The sequence below is a fragment of the Delphinapterus leucas genome, chromosome 2, assembly GCF_059928025.1.
Source record: "Delphinapterus leucas isolate spDelLeu-1000000601 "Yukka" chromosome 2, BTC_Dleu_Yukka2, whole genome shotgun sequence".
Lineage (NCBI taxonomy): Eukaryota > Metazoa > Chordata > Mammalia > Artiodactyla > Monodontidae > Delphinapterus > Delphinapterus leucas.
In genome coordinates, this window is record NC_143130.1 from 55377666 (window position 1) to 55402259 (window position 24594).

Sequence of the window (24594 nt, forward strand, 5' to 3'; positions counted from 1 at the left end):
ACAGTAAATACTCAATAGAGTTGTTAACCTAGGCAACCATTCAGTAAATAAAGGTATTGTTTAGGCATTTTGAAGCTTTCCTCTTCCTTTCTCAATACAGTGTTCCCGCCATCCTGCCCTTCTTTCCCTCCAAAAACACATCCCAGAGCAGAAATGGTTATATCTCTGAGTCCTCTGAGTCTCTGTTCTTACAAACTAATTTTCAAAATGAAAATACTGCACAAAGATATGTAACAGAACTATGGAAGACGTAGGGAAGTAGTCTTTTCTTCATAGCTAAGGTAGTCTTTGCTTTGCATTGTTTCTTCTGTATACTCTTCAGGGTTTGTTTGTCTGCTGCCTGAGTAAGACAACACTTGTGGGATTATGTTGGATGAACGATAGGAAAGGTCTCTCTACTATAAACCAAGGAGGCAATGACCTTGTGATTAGATTTCCAGTTATTGATGCTGAATCTCTGGTTCCATCTTCAGTGACTTCAAGTTTTGATTTTTGCAAGATGTGAGAAACATGAAGGTTTTCCGACATTGTTATTTTTGCAAAATTTGCCTTTAATGGATCAAGCATCCATCAGTGGCTCCTTCAAATCGGTTTGTGCTATGGCTATGAACCTGGGCAGGATCAGCTGCATACTGTTGCTCTGGAGCTCACATCAGCTGTCTCTGGTCTTGGTGCTCATGTGGGGGTGACAACCAACAGTGGAGTGAAGGTGAAGATCTTGGCCAGCAGCACAATCAGCATGCTGATGCTTTCCTCAAGGTAGGACATTTCAGTGAGGTCCTACCTAAATCCTCGGGGGTGCTTGTTGCCTCCACTGGAACACAGAGAGCTGAACTATAATTGGACCAATAGGATTTCCCATCAGTTGCCAAAAATGTACACTTCTCTGTGTTCTCAGGTTGAAACTCTGATGTCCTTAAACTCTTAAAAAACTCTGTACTAACAAAAACCAGTCTAGTGAGCACACGATTCATAAAGTCTAGGGAAAGGAGAGTGGCCGTCTTTTCCTTGGCTTTATTTTTAACACAGTCACAGAACACAGTGTCTGAAGGCAACCTTTACAGACAAGTGTGTACATATTGTGTTGGCCAAAAAGTTCATTCAGATTTTTCCGTAACATCTTAACAAAAAATAGTTCGGTAGATACTTCCAAACTGGTGAAATTAAGCCCAGAATGAAAGGCTAATTGCTAATGAGGGTTTAGCTGTTTTCTCTTCCTGAAGCCTTCCATGTGCAGAGTTTGTCCAGCACAGCTGTGCATCTTTGGGGAATCCAACCGTAATAGAGAAAATGTGCAAATATCCCTCACACCAGCTTCTGTCACCTAACTCCCATCAAGTCCACATCTTTAGCTAAATCGACTAGGAATCTATAAAGGGTATGTCTCTAGTCCCTTCCATCGCTTTCTAACTTGCTGCCATTCCCACTTTGCAGATGGGGGAAGGAAGGCTTAGCAGGGTTTAGAGAGGTGAAGAATGTTCCCCATTGTTCTACAGTGAGTGAGCAGGCAGCTGGGATTCCAGTCCAGGAAGCCTTGCTTCACAGCCTTGGTCCCTCCCTCTCAGACTCCCCCTGCCCCCAGCAACACTCTCTGCAGCCACAAGGGTATTCACAGTGATAACTATCAAGTGACTCCTTCTTGATCACTCAGGGAGCCCTGGACAGGTAGCTCCCATCACATACACATTCTGTCATTTAATTTAATCTTCACAGAGACAGATGAGGTGGGTATTATGATCCTTGTTTCATAGATGAGAAAGCTAAGTCTCAGAGAATTTAAAGAATATGCAAACACCTAAGCAGTAAGAAGAGCTCGCAGTGGGAGGAGCTCTCATTCTTGTTTTACTCCAAGCCCTCCGACACTTCCGTTTTGCTGGTTTTCAGGCACTCAGTGTTTGGGATGTGTGAATAGCATCTGTGTACCCTCTAGTGCACACTCTTCTCCATGTGACCCAGCACCCACAAGTCCATTGGCTGCACCAAGAGGAAGGGTTTTGAGAATATCTGAGAGATGCTGAAAGATCACTTTCTCCAGCACCTCCGCAACGTTCCTGCCACTGCACCGTCCTTCTCCCTTCCATCTGCTGTTGAGAAAGGGGCACAATACCTCCAGGGATCCACCGTGATAGGGCACCCAGGGTCATCTGGCTACAGAGGGACTTCATCAAACAAAAAGCTTCTGCACAGCAAAGGAAACAATAAGCAAAATGGAAAGCAATGTACAGAATGGGAGAAAATATTTGCAAATCATGTATTTGATAAGGGACTAATATCCAATATATACAAAAAACTCCACAACTCAGTAACTCAGTAGAAAACAGCAACAACAAATAACCTGATTTAAAAATGGTAAAGGACCTGAACATTCTTCTGAAAAAGACATACAGATGGCCAACAAGTACATGAAAAGGTGATCAATCATCAGAAACATGCAAATCAAAACCACAATGAGATATCACCCCACATTGTCACAATGGCTTCATCAAAAAGACAAGAGTTCATAAGTGTTGGTGAGAATGTGGAGAAAAGGGAACCCTTGTGCACTGTGGGAATGTAAATTGGTATAGTCATTATGGAAAACAGTATAGAAGCTCTCCCCAAAATTAAAAATAGAACTGCCATGTGATCCAGCAAATTCCACATCTGGATATATATCCAAAGGAAAAAAATTTCCATCTTGGAAAGATATATGCACCCCCATGTTGATAGCAGCATTATTTACAATAGCCAGGACATGGAAATAACCTAAGTATCCATCCACAGATGAATGGATAAAGAAGTTGTGAGATATATATATATATATATATATATATATATATATATATGGTGAAATATTATTCAGCCTTAAAAAGGAAACCCTGCCATTTGCAACAACTTGGGTGGATCTTGAGGGCACTATGCTAAGTGAAGTAAGCCAGACACAGAAAGACAAATACTGCATGATTTCACTTATGTGTGGAATCTAAAGTAGTCAAACACATAGCAGACCATAGAATGGTTGCTTCCAGGGTCTGGGGTAAGGAGAAATGGGGAGATGATTGTCAAATGGTACAAAGTTTCAGTTTTGCAGGATAAGTTCTGGAGATACACTATACAGCATGTTACCTGTAGCTAACAATACTGTATGGTGTACTTACAATTTTGCCAAACTCAGTGAGTTCCAGACATTAAATATGCACAGCTTTTTACATGTCAATCATACCTCAATAAAGTGGTTTTAAAAAATAAAATAAGGGTGGCAGGATATCATTGTGAAAGAAAAAAAAGAAGAAGGAAAAAGGAGCACAGCCTTCAAAGTCACAAAAAGAGCACAGCCTAGCAGTCCGGCATTCTTCCTCTGCCATGACCCAGTCCTTAACCTCTCAGAACAACTTACTTCACTTAGAGCCAGAATAAAAATAACCCACTTTCAAGACTGGACAGCAGAGCCAGTGCAATCATGAATAGCAGTGGTTTACACCATAATGAGGGTAACAGTTAAAGGAGGTGACCCCAAAGCTCTGTCCTTCCTGCTACAGGCAACACTGTCTTCATAGAAGGCACATACAGCCAGGACCAGCCACACGGGGCACCGTCCCACCCCCCCAAGGTGTGAGTGTCTACAGCAGTGAGATGGCAGGGACAGGGAAGAGTTGGAGAGGCCAGAGATCCAGGAACATGTGGGAAGATGACCTGGCTAGCAGGTGAAGGGCAAGCACTTCAAGGAGAATGGGGCAGGCAAAGAGACAAGATGGGAAAATCCCCCTCACCCTCTGCACTGGTCTGTCTGGCATGGTCCCTGATCGGAAACCTGCTTCCCAGGGCACTGCCTTGATTCTCACTCTCAGCTCCAGGCTGCTGGACTCTGCCATGTCTCCTGGACATGCCAAAAAACTCCCTTTGGTTACATCCAAAGCAGGTGAATTCAAGTGAATACAGGAATATTTTGGGAACTTTGGAGTCCACATATTTTGTAGGCTGGAAGTGTGGGAACTTCCCTCCCTGTATTAGGGTTCTCCAGAGAAGCAGAACCAATAGGATAAATGTAGATGCAGGGATAGATACAGATAAAGATATAAGAGGACATTTATTATAGGAATTTGTTCATGAGATTATGGAAGCCAAGAAGTTCCACAATCTGTCGTCTGCAAGCTGAAGACCCAGGAAACCTTGGTGGTGTAATTCAGTCTGAGTCCAAAGGCCTGAGAATTAAGAAACTGAGGTTTTAAGTCCTGGTCCAAGTCTGAGGCCTGGGAACCAGGAGCATTGATATCTGAGAGCAGAAGATGCACATCCCAGCTCAAGCAAAGAGCAAATTCCACCTTCATTCACCTTTTTCTTCTACAGGCAGACCTTGGAGATATTGCAGCTTCAGTTCCAGTCCATCACAATAAAGCAAACATCACAACAAATCAAGTCACACAAATTTTTTGGTTTCCCAGAGCATATAAAAGTTATGCTTACTCTATGCTACAGTCTATTATTGATAAGTGTGCAGTAGCATTACATCTAAAAAAAACAATGTAAGTAACTTAACTAAAAAACAATGCTGTTTGGGAAGGGATGCCATAATTTTCAATTTGTAAAACAAAATGCAGTATCTGTGAAGCACAATAAAGTGAAAGAAGATAAAAGGAAGTATGCCTGTATTTGGTCCCTCAAAAGACTGGATGATGCCCACACACCTTGGTGAGGGCGCTCTTCCTTATTCAGGCTACTGACTCAAATGTTGATCTCTCCTGTAGACACCCTCACAGAAACATTCAAAAATAATGTTTTACCAGCTATCCAGGCATCCCTTAGACCGGGGGTCCCCAACCCCCGAGCCGCGGACTGGTATTGGTCCGTGGCCTGTTAGGAACTAGGCCGCACAGCAAGAGGTGAGTAGCAGGTGAGCCAGCCAGCGAAGCTTCATCTGCCGCTCCCCATTGCTCGCATTACCACCTGAACCATCTCCCCCCACCCCCTTCCATGGAAAAATTGTCTTCCACGATACCAGGTCCTGGTGCCAAAAAGTTTGGGGACCTCTGCCTTAGACCAGTCAAGTGATACATAAAATGAACTGTTGCTCTCGCCTTGGAAGATGGGCTTCCTTTTGGAAGTTTTGTACCTGAGCATTTGCTTCAAAGGACACAGGGCCACTGCTGGCATTTCATAGCATCTGCTATTTGGTGATTAACTCATCCAAAAGAGAAAGGACTTTCAAGGAGCTGTGTGGTTTCTTTCCTGCCAAAGCAAAGGTCCCACTTGCCAGGACATTCCACCTGGCAGAGGGCCCACCTCTTTAATGCACCCGGGGAGCAGGCAGGGAATGGGCAATTTTGTCTGTTTATTTTAAGACACACACCAGTTATGAAGCATTTGGATGAGCCATGAATACTTGGTTCCCTCTTCAGGTCTAAACCCAAGAAGGATTTAGAATGAAATACATTTGGCAGCACTCTGTATGCTGCACATGGAAAGAAACGAGCTATCTGTGGCTCCTAAAAATAAACATTTCTGGTTTGTTCCTCTGCAAGTCCAATCAGATGCTGCTGGAGCCTGATAATGATGAGGCTGAGTTCAGACTATCTTTCCTACTCAGCCTGCCCTCCTGCCTTAAGGGTATAAAGCTCAACTGACCAAGAGATGCAGATGGTGCCCTCCCTCTAGGCATATATCTTTTTGAGTTAGTGTTTTCATTTTCTTTGGATAAATACATGAAAGTAGAATTGCTGGATCATAAGATAGTTCTATTTTAAATTTTTTGAGGAATCGTCATACTGTTTTCCACAATGGCTGCACCAATTTACATTCCCACCAACAGTGCAGAAGGTTTTCTTTTTCTCCACATCCTCACCAATATTTGTTGTCTTTTGCTCATAGCCATTCTGACAGGTGGGAGGTGATATCTCATTGTTGTTTTGATTTGCATTTCCCCAATGACTAATGATGTTGAACATCTTTCCATCTACCTGTTGGCCATCTGCATGTCTTCTTCAGAAAAAATGTCTTTTTAGATCTTCTGACCATTTTTTAATCAAAAAAATTGTTTTGCTATTGAGTTGTATGAATTCTGTACATATTTTGGATACTAGTCCCTTATCAGATATATGGTTTGCAAATATTTTCCCTCATTCAGTAAGTTGCTTTTCCATTTTGTTGATAGTTTCCTTTGCTGTGTAGAAGCTTTTTAGTATGATATATAGTTCCATTTGTTTATTTTTGCTTTTGTTGCTTTGCTGGTGTCAGATTAAACAAGTCATCACCAAGACCTATGTCAAGGAGATTACTGCCTATGTTTTCTTCTAGGAGTTTTATGGTTTTAGGTCTTATGTTCAAGTTTTTAATCTATTTTGAGTTAATTTTTGTGTATGGTGCAAGAGAGTGGTTGAATTGAATTCTCTTGCGTGTGTCTGGCCTGTTTTCCCAACACCATTTATCGAAGAGTCTGTCCTTTCTTCATTGTATATATTCTTGTCTCCTTTGTGGTAAATTAATTGACCACATATATGTGGATTTATTTCTGGGCTCTCTATTCTTTTCCACTGATCCATATGTCTGTTTTTATGCTAGTGCCACACTGTTTTGGTGACTCTACCTTTGTAGTATAGTTTCAAGTCAGGGACTGTGACACTTCCAACTTTTTTCTTCTTTCTCAAGATGGCTTTTGCTATTCAAGTTTGTGTGTGTGTGTGGTTTCATACAAATTTTAGGATTATTTGTTTTATTTCTTTAAAAATACCAATGGAATTTTGATAAGGATTGCATTGAATCTGTAGATTGCTTTGGGTAGTACGGAAATTTTAAAAATATTGATTCTTCCAATATGTGAGCATAGAATATCTTTCCATTTATTTGTGTTTTCTTCAAGTTCTTTCATTAACATGTTTTAGTTTTCAATATACAGGTCTTTAACCTCCTAGGTTAAATTTATCCCTAGGTAAATTTTGCTTTCTCTCTTGTCTTTTTCTGAATTTAAAACGAACTGTAAAATGTGTTTATCCATTATTTCATTTTTGTCTTTTCACTCTAATGTATAGTGAAGAAAGCCACAAAACCTTCTGCCTGAGACTTCATCATATTTGTTTGTCATGCCCCATATGCAATTTTAAAGATAGTCAATGAAGTTAGTTGAACTCTTATGAGTCATACTTAAGTAGTTGTGGTCAATATATTTTAAATGAATCATCATAAATTCCACAGATATATTTCTATATTGACCTTTACTTTAAAACTTTATAAGCAAATAAATTTGATATTTCCTTTTATTTGTAGCCTTGTACTTAGAATTAGATATTGTCTTTTTTTTTTTTTTTTGCGGTACGCAAGCATGTGGGATCTTCTTGGACCGGGGCACGAGCCCGCGTCCCCTGCATCGGCAGGCGGACCCCCGATCACTGCGCCACCAGGGAAGCCCTAGATATTGTCTTTAAGAATTTGTAAGTGATTAATTGTTAGCTCTAGTATCAAACCTATGTAAAATATTGGAAAATAAAATACTATGAAAAATTACATCCTATTATAGTGTAGTGAGACAACTATAAATATATTTAAGTAAAAACTTATCTTTTTATTTTTAAGACAAACAACTTGACTTGAAGATGATATTAAGTGTAAAATTATTGCAAATGAATTCTGTATATGTCCAAATAATATGCACAGCTCATTAGCATAAGGGTCTTTGGTAAGTCAACAGTTCATCAACTTCTGAGTTCTTTAATATTATAACAAAATGGTTAAGTTGTTCAAAGATTTATCAAAGCTACTTATTTTGTAACATGGGTCCTATGTAACAACGTCTAGAGTGAATATACTCAGGTGGCCCAGACCAAAACCGTTATCCATTTTCTCTGGTTGTATAGTGATGCTATAATCAATCATGTGACTGTTTGCTAGAAATCAGCATAGGCTAGACAATCATTTACAGAGCAGTCATACCCCAAGTCAGTACTCACAGCTGGAGAATATCAGCGGACAGGAGTGCTCATCCATGGGGAAGTTGTGCAGCTGCAGCTGGCATTCCGCATTTATGGTGAGCCTGTGGGGGAGCCAAGCATCACTCTTGTGGCCAGCCAGCGACAATCCAGCAAAGGCCCTAAGCAAAGCCAGGGGCGGTCACATTACTACCATGTGGGGGGCAGGGGCCTGGGGTGGCCACATAGAGCTCACTCTTAGCAGGGGCACCATCCATTCAGTATACCATTTGGGTTTTTTTGTGTTGTGTTACTTTGTTTTACTTTTAACTATCAGAAGCAGAGGAAGTTTCCATTATTAAAATTCCTGACTGTGTCTAGAAATATAAGCCAAGTAAGAGAGGAAACAAATCAAAACAATATGTCCTTGTTTTCATATGTCTTTGTTTCAATATGTCCTTGTTTTCATATGTCTTTGTTTTTAATCTGTTTGACTGAATTAAATCCTTCCTCCATTTTGAAAATGGTATATTTGCCTAAATAGGTATAATGTCAAGTTCATCCACTTGTAGGGAAGATTTCATATTTGGCTAACTCTCCTACTTGACTAGGCAGGTCGTGGCTGCACTAAATGTGTGTATTGCATCTTTTCAAAGCAGACATTCCTTGGGTCAGAGTTTCTATAAAGGATCGCAGGACTGGCCATGTTTCTACTCTGGTTTGCTGAAGCTCACCATTTCAGAGTCTCATTTATATTCCTTTAAGAATTGATGAGGAAATAGCTATTACAAACTCCTGTTCTCCAAATGTAACTAACTCATCAGCAGAGTTCCCTGTTGTGGCTTTTATTGTTGTTGCTGTTCCCAAGCTGCCAACATTATTATTTCCGTGAAACTTTAAAATTCTTTAATCTTCTGCTTATTTTGATATTAATCTGTGCCTTTATCTGTGCTACAAATACGTGTTTACCATATGAATTACAGATTTCTCCTTATGGCCACAAATCACTTGCAATTAAAAGCTCCTGATACTGGATGTGGGAGGAGGGGGTTGTGTTCAGGGGCTGGCAGTGGTATTCACTGAGCCAGGAGGACACAGGGGCCGGTCAGAGGTATTACAGAAATGACATTCCCCTGCAGCATGCTGAATCAAAATGCCTTTTAGGCTTTCAGGAGGAGATACACACAGGTAGGTGGCTCCTAGAATCTGGTGCCCAGAAGGGAAGTTTGGGGTTGGAAATGAATGTGGGAATGAATCCTCAGCGTGTATATGGCTTTTAAAGTCTTAGGAATGGATGAGCTAAGTCAGCAGGAAAGTGGAAAGTGGGTAAAGTGATGGGGAAGTCCTAAGGCAGGAGGAGCAGAATGAGGAGAGGCTGTGTCAGGAACAGGACAGGAGGTGCAGGAAGCAGCTGTAAAGCAGCAAAGCCAGTGAGACAGAGATAATCAGCACAAGGCACTCAGTCCAGTGCTCTGGAGAGGGCTCAGACGCTGGGAGAGCAGGGTCCAGACGCCACTGTCCTTGATCCCAATGCTGGGTGAGCAGAAAGACTGGCTTAGGTGCAGGGTATGTTGCAGTTCAAACCCGGGTAACACTAGTTCAAACCCGGGTAACACTAGTTCCCGATGGAAACTTTGGGCAGGTAGTTCTATTCACATCTTTCAAACACAGCCCCTCTTACTTTGCTGGGTTTCTGTGAGGACAGCCAAGAGGACTCATTACAAGGTAGCTGCCACTTCCATTAGGGATGCATTAGGGAACACCCTCTGTGCTCTTTTGTTCCTTGTGGTCTCAAATTTAGCTATAATTACATTTTTCAATTAGTACACCAAGACATCTTTATTTTCTTAGCTGAATGGTCCTGTGAGTTAAACATATTAAAGATAATTTCCACAGCGCACTTACAGCAGAAATGGATTCTGATGAAGGAAGGAGTTTATATTCATTGCAGATCATTTTTATGTCTTTATTTATACATAACATGGGATTAGGAAAAACTTCCTCAACACCCAGTAGCATGTTGAACATGAGAAGTGATAGAACTTAGCAATGAAAAATAGGGTCCCATTCCTACAATGATCTAAATTAAAGTCCCCAATATCAGACCATCAGTAGCATCTCACCTTAAAGTGTAAAGGATTTTCCCATCATTCCAAATTCTGAGGAGCTGATTAGGGGTGGTGATCCAGTGAGCCTCTGCAGTTTTGGAATTGCGGAATATTGTATCTGGAATCCATATTAACCCCACCATGTTGCTGTTCAGAGTAAGTATTTTCATTGTGCTGTTGAACCGAAGGCGACTGTCGGTCCAGGTCTGGGCAAAAAATATATCAATTTGGTATTCCTGAAACAGAGCAAAAGGAGGGGCAAGACATTTCTATTAGTGGGTTTTCTGCAGGCTTTGTTTTCTTTCTCAGGAGTATGGCTCTCCTTATGTCTGCATCCTCACCTGCCCACATCCCTTTCTGTTAGTGCTTAACACTGTGCCTGGATCAACGTGATGAACATTCAATAAAGGTAACAGATATTATTTGTCAACGGTGTGATAACATATGTGAAAATGTTCTGTAAATAATAAATTGTAATAAACACATAGAGTGTGGTGAGGGGCCAAGAGGTAGTAGAATACAATTCAGAACATAGATGCAGACTCTCCTATATTCCTAAGTCCAAGCTCTGGCAGGTAGCAAAATCTACCATTCTCTAATCTGTAAAATGGTTTGAATAGCAGTGCCTACCTCCTAAAGGGGTTATATGGAAGGAAATAAATAGTTAAATAAAAAGCTCTAGTGCCTGGCATAAAACAAATTATCCAGAAAGTATTAGCTCAGATAATAATAATTATCATTTTCACTCAAGAGCCTTCTCAAATAACACAACGCAAATCAAAAAGCAAAAAATAAGCAATGACAAAAAAAAAAATAGAGCTGATAGACACCCAAGCCAAATGCTGATTCTGATAAAGGGCTGATGGCACTCAAATTACTTCTGTAACTGGAAGCAACCCCAGTATTTACAGCATTTAGATACAGGATGGGGCTGACGTCACTGTGAGACATGGAGAAATGTCTTGAGCCTGGACCACCTCAGAGGCTCCTCCCATAATCACAGTTTAAAGGATTAGCTTTAGGTCCATAGTAAGGAGGAGCTAGAGGAAGATTGTTAGTGATTTAAATATCTTTCATAGTTTCTTTACATACTGAATTGTATGAATTACTTTTACAGAGTTCAGTAATTTTCAACAAATCCCATATTTATCCTTTTCATTGAGTTTCTGGTTTAAAGAACCTTTTTGACACAGGTAATTCAACAGACCAAATCCAGCCTTTTATTAACTTATCCCCTCATTCATCATCTCTTTGTTTCACTGACTATGTCAGGCCCTGAAAACCACTGAAGGCCCAGAACTGTGCCAATAGGAAAAGCCCCTGCCTTCACGGGGCTTATATTGCAGTCAGGGAAAACAGGCCTTAAACAGACAATTAAGGTGAAAAAACATGACATGTCGGATGTATTGACTGCTATTGACTATGCTTGGTAAGTTAACACAAGAAAGAAATTATCTCAGAGGATAATTGGCTGGTTTGAAAGCAGTTATGAAAGTATGAACAGGGACTCTTGCCTGCCATTCCAGTAAGCAAAGAAAGTTGCCCCAATTTCCAGTTCTACAAGGACCAAGCCATCAGCCCCTGCAGTGGTGTGCCCTGAGGGGAATTCAGGATGGAGAATAACAGGAAGTATTTTGTGCTTTGGAAACTGGCCCTAGATAGTTAAATGCATATTTAAGGAATAATGTCAATGAACCTAGATTCTTACATCTTCCCATACATAGAAAAGCACCAAAATCATTAACCTGAAATATCTGTTCTTTGTAATTAGCAGTGATCTTTTGATGTTTGACTACATTTTTTCCCAGCAAAAGTCTATGTATCCTGGCTTCTCCCTTAACTCTTCAGAGCAGTTCCTCAGAGCTATCTGAAAGGCTGTCTCCCAGGCTTAAGTCCTCAGTAAGATCCCCAGATAATAACTTGCAACTTTTAGGTTATGTGTTTTTCTTTAGTTGAAAAAAGAGAAAAGAAAGATAAAACAAACACTGATTCTTGTAGGAATGGAAGAAGCAAATGTTTCTCACCCTATCAAGTAAATCAAAGACTCAAGAAATGCTTTGACTGTTAAAAGCCTATTGAAACTCACCTTGGCAGAAATAATCAGACCCATTGCTAAAAGTCTCTAAATGGGTTAAGTTGTCATGATGCAAAATCTTTGTGCAAATATGGCTCCAAGGACAAGTGACTAATATATGACTCTTCCACTGAACACTGATGGGACCAAGGTGTCTGTACTTAATTTAAGAGAAAAATTAAAGGTGAGAGTGAAGGCAAAGGGTTGGGTAGAGGCAGTGGCGTTGAAAACAAAGGCATATCATGGATCTTGGAATCGTGTTGACACAAGATCTATGCAACTGTTAAACTGACCTATCAGGTAAGAGGCTGGCTAGGTTTTGAGAGAGTTCTACTGCCAAAGGAACCTCAAGTCAGGAAAAAATGTCTGTGACTATTTGAGACTTAGATGTACTCTTGCATTTCTTTCTGTAATGGGTAGATCGTGGCTTGGAAAAGCTGATTGGACCCCAAAGGAGGCTTATTCTCCAATGTTAACTTTTCCATGGCCAGAACAGTTAATGGAAAAGGAAAACTCCCAGACAATGGAGTCAAGAGCCAAGGAGAAGAGTTCTTGGGAGCCCAACTCTGGGAACAGAGTTAAAGCTTAATCAAAGACACTCTCTTCCCAGGGAAGAGAGCCCACTCAGGATCTGCCCACTGGGGTCTCAGAATTGCTGCAAACCAGTGGGTTGATTGTGATTATCCTGGCCTTTCTTCATCCTTGTAGCTATACTCTATATGTGGGTGTGGGTTAGATAGCTTTTCTTTTCAGTTTAGAGGTCGGTGGATCAAGGAAAGCCTTGTGCAAACTTGATGTGAAGATGTACACATACAGGTAACCATGACATTGGGGATGGGACTGGGTGGACCTTTGGGGTTACCTCAATTGAAGAAGGGAGGAGTGTGTCTGCTCTGATGAGGGAGACACAAAACATTTGGCAGCTAAAGACAGATCATGGTGGTCATTGGTACTATTCACCAAGTATTGCAGCATCCCTCCTTGTGGGCACATGATAGATTCACATGCTCCCATTTTAAGCCCTGAGAGACTGTGCCCACATGATCAGTGTTCAGATGATTCACACCAGACATGTATTGTAGGTGAAAAGGTAGAGAGAGTGGGATGCAGGGGCGGGGGCTGCGGTCCTCACTGAGAAGGTGACTTAGAACAAGACCTCAGTGAGGTACAGGAGTGAGCTGGGCAGATAGATGCCTCTCTTGCTAGGGCCCTGAACACAAGAAGCAGGAAGGTCAAAGACACTCTTGAGAAGCAGGGATAATGCTGTGGTACAGATTCAGCCAAATGGGGCAGGGGAGCAGACCCCTCACCTCCTTGATGGCAAGGTTTTAGCCAAACAATGATGATTGCTGACTATAAAATAGAGACTATATTTGAACAGAGAACATGAGAACACACTCAAAACTTTAAATAAAATTCAGGCTGTGAGAATAGCCAGTACATCACATATAAGTATCTAAACGAATTACTTCCTTTTTCCCTTTAACACTGGGTTATTGGGTAAAGGAATAAGGAGAGAAGGATAAAGATGTTCTCCTCAACAGGGCCAAGGCCCACCAATCATGTGGGTAATGATAGCCAGTAAAGACTGTTTTCTGTAAAGGCCTCAAGTGTATTTTGGAAAGAATCTAAAACCAACCAGATTTTTTTAAATCCCTATATTATATCAGGGATATTGAAACTCAGAAAACTTCAATAATTTTGCCAAAGTTACCAAAGGACTCCAAGTAAAAATTTCCAAGTGGGTCTTTTTATTGTTTAAAAATGAAAAATCAGAAAGTCTCCTGATGACCAAATAATCCTCCTCTTTACGCCCTTTCCCTACTTATCTTCTCTGCTTTCCATCCCCATTTATGTCCCTTCACAGTACTTTTTAAAATGCAGATCTGAGGGCTTCCCTGGTGGCGTAGTGGTTGAGGGTCCGCCTGCTGATGCAGGGGAGGCGGGTTCGTGCCCCGGTCTGGGGGGATCCCGCGTGCCGCGGAGCGGCTGCGCCCGTGGGCCATGGCCGCTGGGCCTGCGCGTCCGGAGCCTGTGCTCCGCAACGGGAGAGGCTGCAGTGGTGAGAGGCCTGCATACCGCAAAATAAAATAAAATAAAATAAAAAATAAAATGCAGATCTGAGAAGGGTAAATCATATATCAAGCTAGGCAGCATCACCTAAAGTCACCCCCATGAGGCACAGACGCTTTTGTACCCACCAGGCACTGACTATTAAGACAGACAATAATGATTTTCTGCTAGGGGGTAAAACGAGGCCTGAGAGGTTAAGTAACTTTCATCAAGTCACACAGCTGCTAAGTACCAATTGTGCCAAACTATATAGTCAAAATCTTCTTCCCAGGAGAAAAGGGAATCCTCCTACACTGTTGGTGGGTATGTAAATTGGTGCAGCCACTGTGGAGAACAGTATGGAGATTCATTAAAAAAATAAAAATAGAGGGCTTCCCTGGTGGCGCAGGGGTTGAGAGTCCGCCTGCTGATGCAGAGGACGCGGGTTCGTGCCCCGGTCCGGGAAGATCCCACATGGCGCGGAGTGGCTGGGCCCGTGAGCCATAGCTGCTGAGCCTGCGCATCCAGAGCCTGTGCTCCGCAACAGGAGAGGCCGCAACAGTGAGAGGCCTGTGTACCGAAAAAAAAAAAAAAATAGAACTACCATTTGATCCAGGAATCCCACTCCTGGGCATGTATCTGGAGAAAACCATAATTCAAAAAGATACATGCACCCCAGTGTTCACTGCAGCACTATTTACAATAGACAAGACATGGAAATAACCATCCAGTGACAGGTGAATGGATAAAGAAGATGTGATGTATGTATACACACACACACACACACACACACACACACGCACGCACACACACACAATGGAATATTACTCAGCCATAAAAAAGAATGAAATAATGCCATTTGCAGTAACATGGATGGACCTAGAAATTATCACACTAAGTGAAATAAGCCAGACAAACACAAATATCATATCACTTATATGTGGACTCCAAAAAAGGGTACAAATGAACTTATTTACAAAGCAGAACAGACTCACAGACATAGTAAACAAATTTATGGTTACCAAAGCAGGGGTGGGGGAGAGACAAGTTAGGAGGTTGAGATTAACGTACACACACTACTAAATATAAAATAGATAAACAACAAGGACCTACTTTATAACACAGGGAATTATACTCAATATCTTGTAATAACCTATAATGGAAGAGAATGTAAAAAAGAACATATATACATACATACATACATACATATATATATACACATATATATATGTAGCCAAATCACTTTGCTGTACATCTGAAACTAACAACATTGTCAATCAACTATATGTCAACAAATTTTTTTAAAAAATCTGCTTCCCTGGATGTGAGTGAGAGCAGCTGCAGCAGCTGCAATCGAGTTGCCAGATATGGGAACCACCACCAGGCGGTGAAGAAAGAATGCCGGGGTGGGCATCCACTCCACTTTTGCCCTGTTTACAAACTGTGTGAGATTATTCACCTTCCTTGGCCTTTGATTCTTCCTCTGTAAAATGGGAGAGTTGGGTTAGATTAAATATAAGAATGCTTCCACCTCTAACATTTTATATTTCCACATCACTGCCTGGAGTTAGCTTTTCAGTGCTAAAAGTAATTTTTCTGTAGGGGACCTATTTTTCTGTAAGGAAAGGGATCACACCATGATGTCCTAAGGAAGGGTCTGCAGGGTTTGGAGGGATTCTCTCTTTATTCTGAAGTCCTGCCACAAACGCCAACTCAAGAAGACAGAATGTGGATGGTGTGCGTTGGTGCCTGGTGTGGATGTTTTATTGTGTTTACATTTGACTAAATGTTGGAGAAACACTTGCCACCCACAAAGTAATATTTTTATGTCTCTCATAAACTTTCTTTGTAACTGCATTAATCATCTTTCCTGCAGAGGAAAAAAAAATCATTCTTACAATGTCTATCTAAAACAACATTTTACATAACTCATAAATAGCTGTGAAATTAATGTGTCTGAAATACTAATAACTGCAACAGGTGAAAAATGTGCAACATCCCCAACTTAAACCTTCATGTTTGTGGAGAGCCTATGCTGATAATTTGTTTTAATAATTGGAGGGCTCAATGATTCCTAAACAGGCCAGCAGTGTGTGGAGCATTTTAACAAAACAGAAGAAAAATTATGATTCTTCATGCTATCTCTCTGTAATTTCTAGAACACTAGAAATTTATTTTCTAATGCTTTTCTCCTTTCCTTTACCAAAGAGGGCCATATGGAAAGATGATAGATTAATAAAGGACAGGGACTTGGAGACAGGAGATTACAGGAGACACACACTCCAGGGCACAGGCGCTCTCCCTCCATCCCAGCACATCAGGTCATCGCCTGGAAGGTGACAGACAAATCCTTTATTATTGAAAGTCACTGGCAGCTTTCTTTGTAAAATGGAAATTACAGGTCCATGCCGGTTAGACTTTGTTCAAATGCCTCAGTTAAAAATGTATAATATGTAATGATGATTAGAATAAAATGATTTTTATTTCTTCATTATCAGGTATGGAAGCATAACAAATATATATTTTTGGTGTTGCTTCCTCAAATTCATCATAGGAAACAAGGCTTTACAGCTGGCCTCCATTTCTCCCCCAGAGACCTGCTCCAGCCCTGCCTCCAGATCTGCAGCCTCTGGGGCTGCACCTGCCCTGTTTTCATCCCTGAGTTCCCTGAACATCCTTCCCACTAACCCCAGGCTCCTCCAGTCTTTGGAAGCCATTCACGCACTCCAACATGTAAGCCCTACTCTGTGCTGGGCATGAGGCTAGGTTTATATAAAGACAGATGCAATATCCTTGCCTGCAGGAGCTTGGGCCCACAGCATGTGGAGAGGGTGTGATGCCCCACCTGGCACCCAGGCAATATGAGGGCCGCCTCCAGGAAGCCAGAGAGGCCCACCCAGGTGGTGCAGGGGGCTCTGCAGGGACCAGGCCTCCCATCTGGTCCTGGAACCACTGGGCAGAAAGTGGACAGGTGATGGGTGTATCCATCAGGGAGGACTGTATCAAAGCTGAGAGGAGTGACACCAATTCAGGGAGAGTGGGTTGTGAAAAGTATTTGTTACAAGGATCACCCATAGGAGCATCAGGAAACCAGGTAACCTCAAGATGCAACAGGGAAACATGGTGCCCTCCTGAGCAGGTCCAGGACTTGTCACCTGATACTAATGTAACCAAGGCCCTTTTTAAGAAAAGGATATATAAATATAAATATAATATTAAATAAAATATATACATTTATTTTGAATGAGAAAAAAACATAAATACTCAAAAATTGCAAATGCCACAAAACCTGGGAAAAATAGATTTTATTTTTATTTGCTAACTGGCCCACTTTCTTCATACTCACAAGTCCTATATCTTTTGCTTGCTTGTTCTTTGGTCACACCTTTCTATGGCAATGTTTTATGATGTTAGTTTTTTAGAGAGAGAGAGAATAAAATTATTACTTCCTCTGGTATAATGAAACAAAATGTTTTATTATTAACAGATATTTAAAAGTTTGCTTAAACTCACAATTCATTATTGGAAATATCATGTGCATATTTGGGCCTCTGCTAAATGGGGAAAAGCCTCAAGTTTCTTTTATATAAAGTTTGCGGATTCTGCATTTGAACTTGGGCTCTAGGATTTTCCTCCAAGCCACCCATACTTCGGGAGTCCTGGACCTTGAGAAACAATCACTCTGGGATAGAGCTTGGGTCTTGCTCATCCCGTGATCATCATAGTATATGGAAGTTGCAGGGAACCCTAAACCACTAACCACAGCTTGAAAGCTTCCCCAGCCCCACCTTCCCTTAGGGTCCACAATTACCTGCACCCAACAAGAGGAACTTGTAATGGGGGAATCAGAGGAGGAAGAGATAGCAGTATTATTTAAAATGCCTAGTATTTGCAAATTTCACACACTGCTATGACCTTCCCTGGGGACTGGGAAGGAGCTTCTGCGAGAGAGGAGCTCTGAGGCTTAAATTTTGCAAGCATGATGCAAATTGGGAAGACCCAATGGACCACATGGTGTTCGTGGATCTGGGCCAGGAGTCGCTTGTGGATGTCAGGTGGACCCAATCCAGGATGAGCAAGGGTATGGAGGAGACACAGCTGCTGCTGGAGATGATGCTAACAGTCAAGAGAATAGGAGGGAAATCTCCTTCCCTTCTGTCCTTATCTTCCAAGTGCCTCAGGTTGGCTGAACCCAGCAGAAGGCCAGGTGACCAGGGACCTGGAAAGGCAGGCTTTGGAGTCAGCCCCCTGTGGTGGGGAGCAGTGCAGGGGAGAGTGGGAAATGAATGGAGGACCAGCAGGGGCATGAGAGGGGTGGAAAGGGCACCCATCGCGAAGCAGTCTCCTCTCTTGCACCCTGTGGGCATTTTCCACATCCGCCTGCTCGCCTTTTCAACATTCCCTCTCTTTAATAGCTGTCCTTCCTCTGGAATTCAGCTACATATTTACTGCTTTCAGATTAAACTTGTCTTTCAGATTAAAGCATTCCATTGGATGTTATATTCTCCAACTACCATTGCTACTCAAAAGCATACAATGGCTACTCATCTAAGAATTGAGTTTAAACTCCTTTGCATGATACTTAAGGCTCTTTTCTTTATAATCCAAGCTGACCATCTGATTCCTTGTAAACACACCCCTTACCACAGCCATCTGTTCCCGATGTGACAAGACACTCTGCATACACCCTCATCCTCCCCATTTCACCCATGCTGTCCCCAAACCTGGAGGCCCTCATCTCATCTATCAGTCCTCCCATCTCCCTGAGGCATGGCTCCTTAACATTACACGTTTGGCTGTAGCCTGCACCTCTTCAGAGTATTACTATTACTTTCTTCTCCTGATGTGAATGCCTTGTTTCTTTCATTGGAATAGCTCACAGTTGTCTGCATGTTGAGCACATAGCACTGTCATGTGGTCCCTCGATCCTTGTCCATAGCACTAATACTCCCTCCCCACACCGAGAAAGCAGCATCATTTAAGAGCACTTTCTTGACCACCAGAGAGTTCCACCAATCAGCAAAGATCCGAGGCCTTATTTATAAAGCTGCCAGTTAAAACATGACTATAATTCTGTAGTCTGGGCTGCGAGCTACTGCCACTCACCACATGGAAGAGTGATGTGCTGCCTGCCTGCTGTGTACTTTTAAGTATGAGGTGGTGACTTTTGTCTGGGGGCTCTGCCTCCAAATGCCTGTGCCCTTTCAGTGAGTGTCCATCCCAAGGGAACCTAGTGGGTTCCCAAATAGAGAAAGGGTCCTGCTCTCCCTCCCCTCTCCAGGGTGGCCACAAAGCACTGCCTGACTAACGTGCCCCAGGACACCTGCTGAGCATATCCTTCTGAGCAGACCAGGTCATACCCAGCCCCTGAGACACAGCAGTCTCCCAGGACCCCATTCCTTCTCTGCTCCAGGTGATGTACCCACTTTGGATAGCAAATCTTCTTGTCCTCCCACCTCTGCAGGGTAGGAGGCAACAGAGAACCTTATTTCTACTTCACCCCCACTGTTGAAGTCTAGGTCCTTGTGTGCTCACTCATTCTAAGGGAAAAATCCATGTTCCTGGCTCCTTTCCAAACAGGCAGGAGCCCATCACAGAGGTGTGGGAAGAGGTGGCTATGGAAAACTCAAGGACACTATTATGGGCTGAATTGTGTTCCCCCCAAATCTGTGTATTAAAGTCCTAACCCCCAGTGCCCCAGAATGTGACTGTACTTGGACACAGAGCCTTTCAAAAGATGATTACATTAAAATGAGGCCATATGAGTGGGCCCTAATCCAATTTGACTGGTGTATTTTTGAGAAGAGAGACACACACAAAAGGAAAAGCATGTGGGGATAAAGGGAGAAGGCGGCCATCTGCCAGCCAAGTAGAGGGCCTCAGGAGAAACCAACACTGCCAACACCTGGATCTTAGACTTCTAGCCCCCAGACAATGAGAATATATATTTCTGTTCTTTAAGCCACCGGATCTGTGGTATTTTTTTTTAAAAACATCTTTACTGGAGTATAATTGCTTTACAATGTTGTGTTATTTTCTGCTGTATAACAAAGTGAATCTGCTATATGCTTACATATATCCCCATATCTCCCCCCTCTTGGGTCTCCCTCCCACCCTCCCTAACCCACCCCTCTAGGTGGTCACAAAGCACAGAGCTGATCTCCCAATAATATGAGGCTGCTTCCCACTAGCTATCTATTTAACATTTGGTAGAGTATATGTGTCAATGCCACTCTCTCATGTCGTCCCAGCTTACCCTTCCCCCTCCCTGTGTCTTCAAGTCAATTCTCTACATCTACATCTTTATTCCTGTCCTGCCCCTAGGTTCTTCAGAACCATTTTTTTTATTCCATATATATGTGTTAGCATACAGTATTTGTTTTTCTCTTTCTGACTTACTTCACTCTGTATGACACACTCTAGGTTCATCCATCTCACTAAATACAACTCAGTTTTGTTTCTTTTTATGGCTGAGTAATATTCCATTGTGTATATGTGCCACATCTCCTTTATCCATTCATCTGTCGATGGACACTTAGGTTGCTTCCATGTCCTGGCTGTTGTAAATAGTGCTGCAAAGAACATTGCGGTACATGACTCTTTTTGAATTATTGTTTTCTCAGGGTATAGGCCCAGTAGTGGGCTTCCTGGGGAGTATGGTAGTTCTAGTTTTAGATTTCTAAGGAACCTCCATACTGTTCTCCATAGTGGCTGTATCAACTTACATTCCTACCAACATTGCAACAGGGTTCCCTTTTCTCCACACCCTCTCCAGCATTTATTTTTTGTAGATATTTTGATGGTATGGCCATTCTGACTGGTGTGAGGTGATACCTCATTGTAGTTTTGATTTGCATTTCTCTAACGATTAGTGATGTTCAGCATCCTTTCATGTGTTTGTTGGTAATCTGTATATTTTCTTTGGAGAAATGTCTATTTAGGTCTTCTGCCCATTTTTGGATTGTGCTCTTTGTTTTTTTTGATATTGAGCTGCATGAGCTGCTTGTATATTTTGGAGATTAATCCTTTGTCAGTTGCTTCCTGTGCAAATATTTTCTCCCATTCTGAAGGTTGTCTTTTCGTCTTGTTTATAGTTTCATTTGCTGTGCAAAAGCTTTTAAGTTTCATTAAGTCCCATTTTAAAATTTTTGTTTTTATTTCCATTTCTCTAGGAGGTGGGTCAAAAAGGATCTTGCTGTGATTTACATCATAAAATGTTCTGCTTATGTTTTCCTCTAAGAGTTTTATAGTGTCTGGCCTTATATTTAGGTCTTTAATCCAGTTTGAGTTTATTTTTGTGCATGGTGTTAGGGAGTGTTCTAATTTCATTCTTTTAAGTGTAGCTGTCCAGTTTTCCCATCACCACATATTGAAGAGGCTGTCTTTTATCCATCGTATATTCTTGCCTCCTTTATCAAAAATAACATGACCATATGTGCATGGGTTTAACTCTGGGCTTTCTATCCTTTTCCATTGATCTATCTTTCTGTTTTTGTGTCAGTACCATACTGTCTTGATTATGTAGCTTTGTAGTATAGTCTGAAGTGAGGGAGCTTGATTCCTCCAGCTCTGTTTTTCTTTCTCAAGATTGCTTTGGCTATTCGGGGTCATTTGTGTTTCCATACAAATTGTGACAGTTTTTGTTCTAGTTCTGTGAAAAATTCCATTGGTAGTTTGATAGGGATTGCATTGAATCTGTAGATTGCTTTGGGTTGTATAGTCATTTTCACAATGTTGATTCTTTCAATCTAAGAACACTGTATATCTCTCTCACTGATTGTATGGTCCTTAATTTCTCTCATCAGTGTCTTATAGTTTTCTGCATACAGGTTTTTGTCTCTGTACGTAGGTTTCTTCTTAGGTATTTTATTCTTTTTGTTGCAACGGTGAAAGGGAGGGTTTCCTTAGTTTCTCTTTCAGATTTTTCATTATTAGTGTGTAGGAAGCAAGAGGTTTCTTGCTTGCATTAATTTTGTATACTGCTACTTTACAAAATTCTTTGCTGAGCTCTAGTAGTTTTCTGGTAGCATCTTTAGGATTTTCTATGTATAGTATAATGTCATATGCAAACAGTGACAGCTTTACTTTTTCTTTTCCAATTTGGATTCCTTTTATTTCTTTTCCTTCTCTGATTGCTGTGGCTAAAACTTCCAAAACTTTGTTGAAAAATAGTGGTGAGAGTGGACAGCCTTGTCTTGTTCCTGATCTTATGGAAATGGTTTCAGTTTTTCACCATTGAGAACAATGTTGGCTGTTGGTTTGTCATATATTGCCATTATTATGTTGAGGTAAGTTCCCTCTATACCTACTTTCTGGAGGGTTTTTATCATAAATGGGTGTTGAACTTTGTCAAAAGCTTTTTCTGAATCTATTGATATGATCGTAGGTTTTTTCTCCTTCAATTTGTTAACATGGTGTATCACATTGTTGATTTGTGTATATTGAAGAATCCTTGCATTCCTGGGATAAACCCCACTTGATCAGGGTGTATGATCCTTTTAATGTGCTGTTTGCTAGTATTTTGTTGAGGATTTTTGCATCTATTTTCACCAGTGATATTGGACTGCATTTTTCTCTCTTTGTAACATCTTTGTCTGGTTTTGGTATCAGGGTGATGGTGCCTTCACAGAATGAATTTGGGAGTGTTCCTCCCTCTGCTATATTTTGGAAAAGTTTGAGAAAGATAGGTGTTAGATCTTCTCTAAATGATTGATAGAATTTGCCTGTGAAGCCATCTGCTCCTGGGCTTTTGTTTGTGTGAAGATTTTTAATCACAGTCTCAATTTCAGTGCCTGTGATTGGCCTGTTTATATTTTCTATTTCTTCCTGGTTCAGTCTTGGAAGGTTGTGCTTTTCTAAGAATTTTTCCATTTCTTCCGTGGTGTCCATTTTAATGACATAGAGTTGCTTGTAGTAATCTCTCATGATCCTTTGTATTTCTGCAGTGTCAGTTGTTACTTCTTTTTCATTTCTAATTCTATTGATTTCAGTCTTCTCCCTTATTTTCTTGATAAGTGTGGCTAATGGTTTATCAATTTTGTTTATCTTCTCAAAGAACCAGCTTTTAGTTTTATTGGTCTTTGCTATTGCTTCCTTCACTACTTTTTCATTTATTTCTGATCTGATCCCTATGATTTCTTTCCTGTGTTAACTTTGGTGTTTTTTTTTTTTCTCCTTTCTCTAATTGCTTTTGGTGTAAGGTTACGTTGTTTAATTGAGATGTGTCTTGTTTCTTGAGGTAAGATTGTATTGCTATAAACTTCCATCTTAGAACTGCTTTTGCTGCATCTGATATGTTTGGCATCATTGTGTTTTCATTGTCATTTGTTTCTAGGTATTTTTTGATTTCCTCAGTGATCTCTTGGTTATTAAGTAGGGTATTGTTTAGCCTCCATGTGTTTGTATTTTTTTACAGATTTTTTCCTGTAATTGATATCTAGTCTCATAGCGCTGTGGTCAGAAAAGATATTTGATACAATTCCAGTTTTCTTAAATTTACCAAGGCCTGATTTGTGACCCAGGATATGATCTACCCTGGAGAATGTTACATGAGCACTTGAGAAGGAAGGGTATTCTGTTGTTTTGGAAGGAATGTCCTATAAATATCAATTAAGTCCATCTTGTTTAATGTATCATTTAAAGCTTGTGTTTCCTTATTTATTTTCATTTTGGATGATCTGTCCATTGGTGAAAGTGAGGTGTTAAAGTTCCCTACTATGACTGTGTTACTGTCGATTTCCCCTTTTATGTCTTTTAGCATTTGCCTTATGTATTGAGGTGCCTCTATGTTGGGTGCATAAATATTTACAATTGTTATATCTTCTTCTTGGATTGATCCCTTGATCCTTATGTAGTGTCGTTCTTTTTCTCTTGTAATAGTCTTTATTTTAAAGTCCATTTTGTCTGATATGAGAATTTCTACTCCAGCTTTTTTTTGATTTCCATTTGTATGGAATATCTTTTTCCATCACTTCACTTTCAGTCTCTGTGTGTCTCTGGGTCTGAAATGGGTCTCTTCTAGACAGTATATATACAGGTTTTGTTTTTGTGTCCATTCAGCCAGTCTTTTGGTTGGAGCATTTAATCCATTTATATTTAAGGTACTTATCAATATGTATGTTCCTTCTACCATTTTCTTAATTGTTTTGGGTTTGTTTTTGTAGGTCTTTTCCTTGCCTTGTGTTTCCTGCCTAGAGAAGTTCCTTTAGCATTTGTTGTAAAGCTGGTTTGGTGGTGCTGATTTCTCTTAGCTTTTGCTCATCTGTAAAGGTTTTGATTTCTCTGTCGAATCTGAATGAGATCCTTTCTGGGTAGAGTAATCTTGGTTGTAGGTTTTCCCTTTCATCACTTTAAATATGTTCTGCTACTCGCTTCTGACTTGCAGAGTTTCTGCTGAAAGATCAGCTGTTAACCTTATGGGGATTCCCTTGGATGTTATTTGTTGTTTTTCCCTTGCTGCTTCTATTTTTTCCTTGTATTTAATTTT

The 24594-nt window shown here is 41.0% G+C and overlaps 1 protein-coding gene across 1 annotated transcript; it reads right to left on the reverse strand.

The window, feature by feature from the left end:
- Positions 1–318: 318 nt before the first annotated feature.
- GABRG3 (gamma-aminobutyric acid type A receptor subunit gamma3) lies at positions 319–12092 on the reverse strand. Its single transcript, XM_089906231.1, is given in 6 exon segments — positions 319–568; positions 570–687; positions 690–782; positions 785–1056; positions 9998–10218; positions 12069–12092. Coding segments are annotated over 6 exon segments (978 nt in total).
- Positions 12093–24594: the final 12502 nt, after the last annotated feature.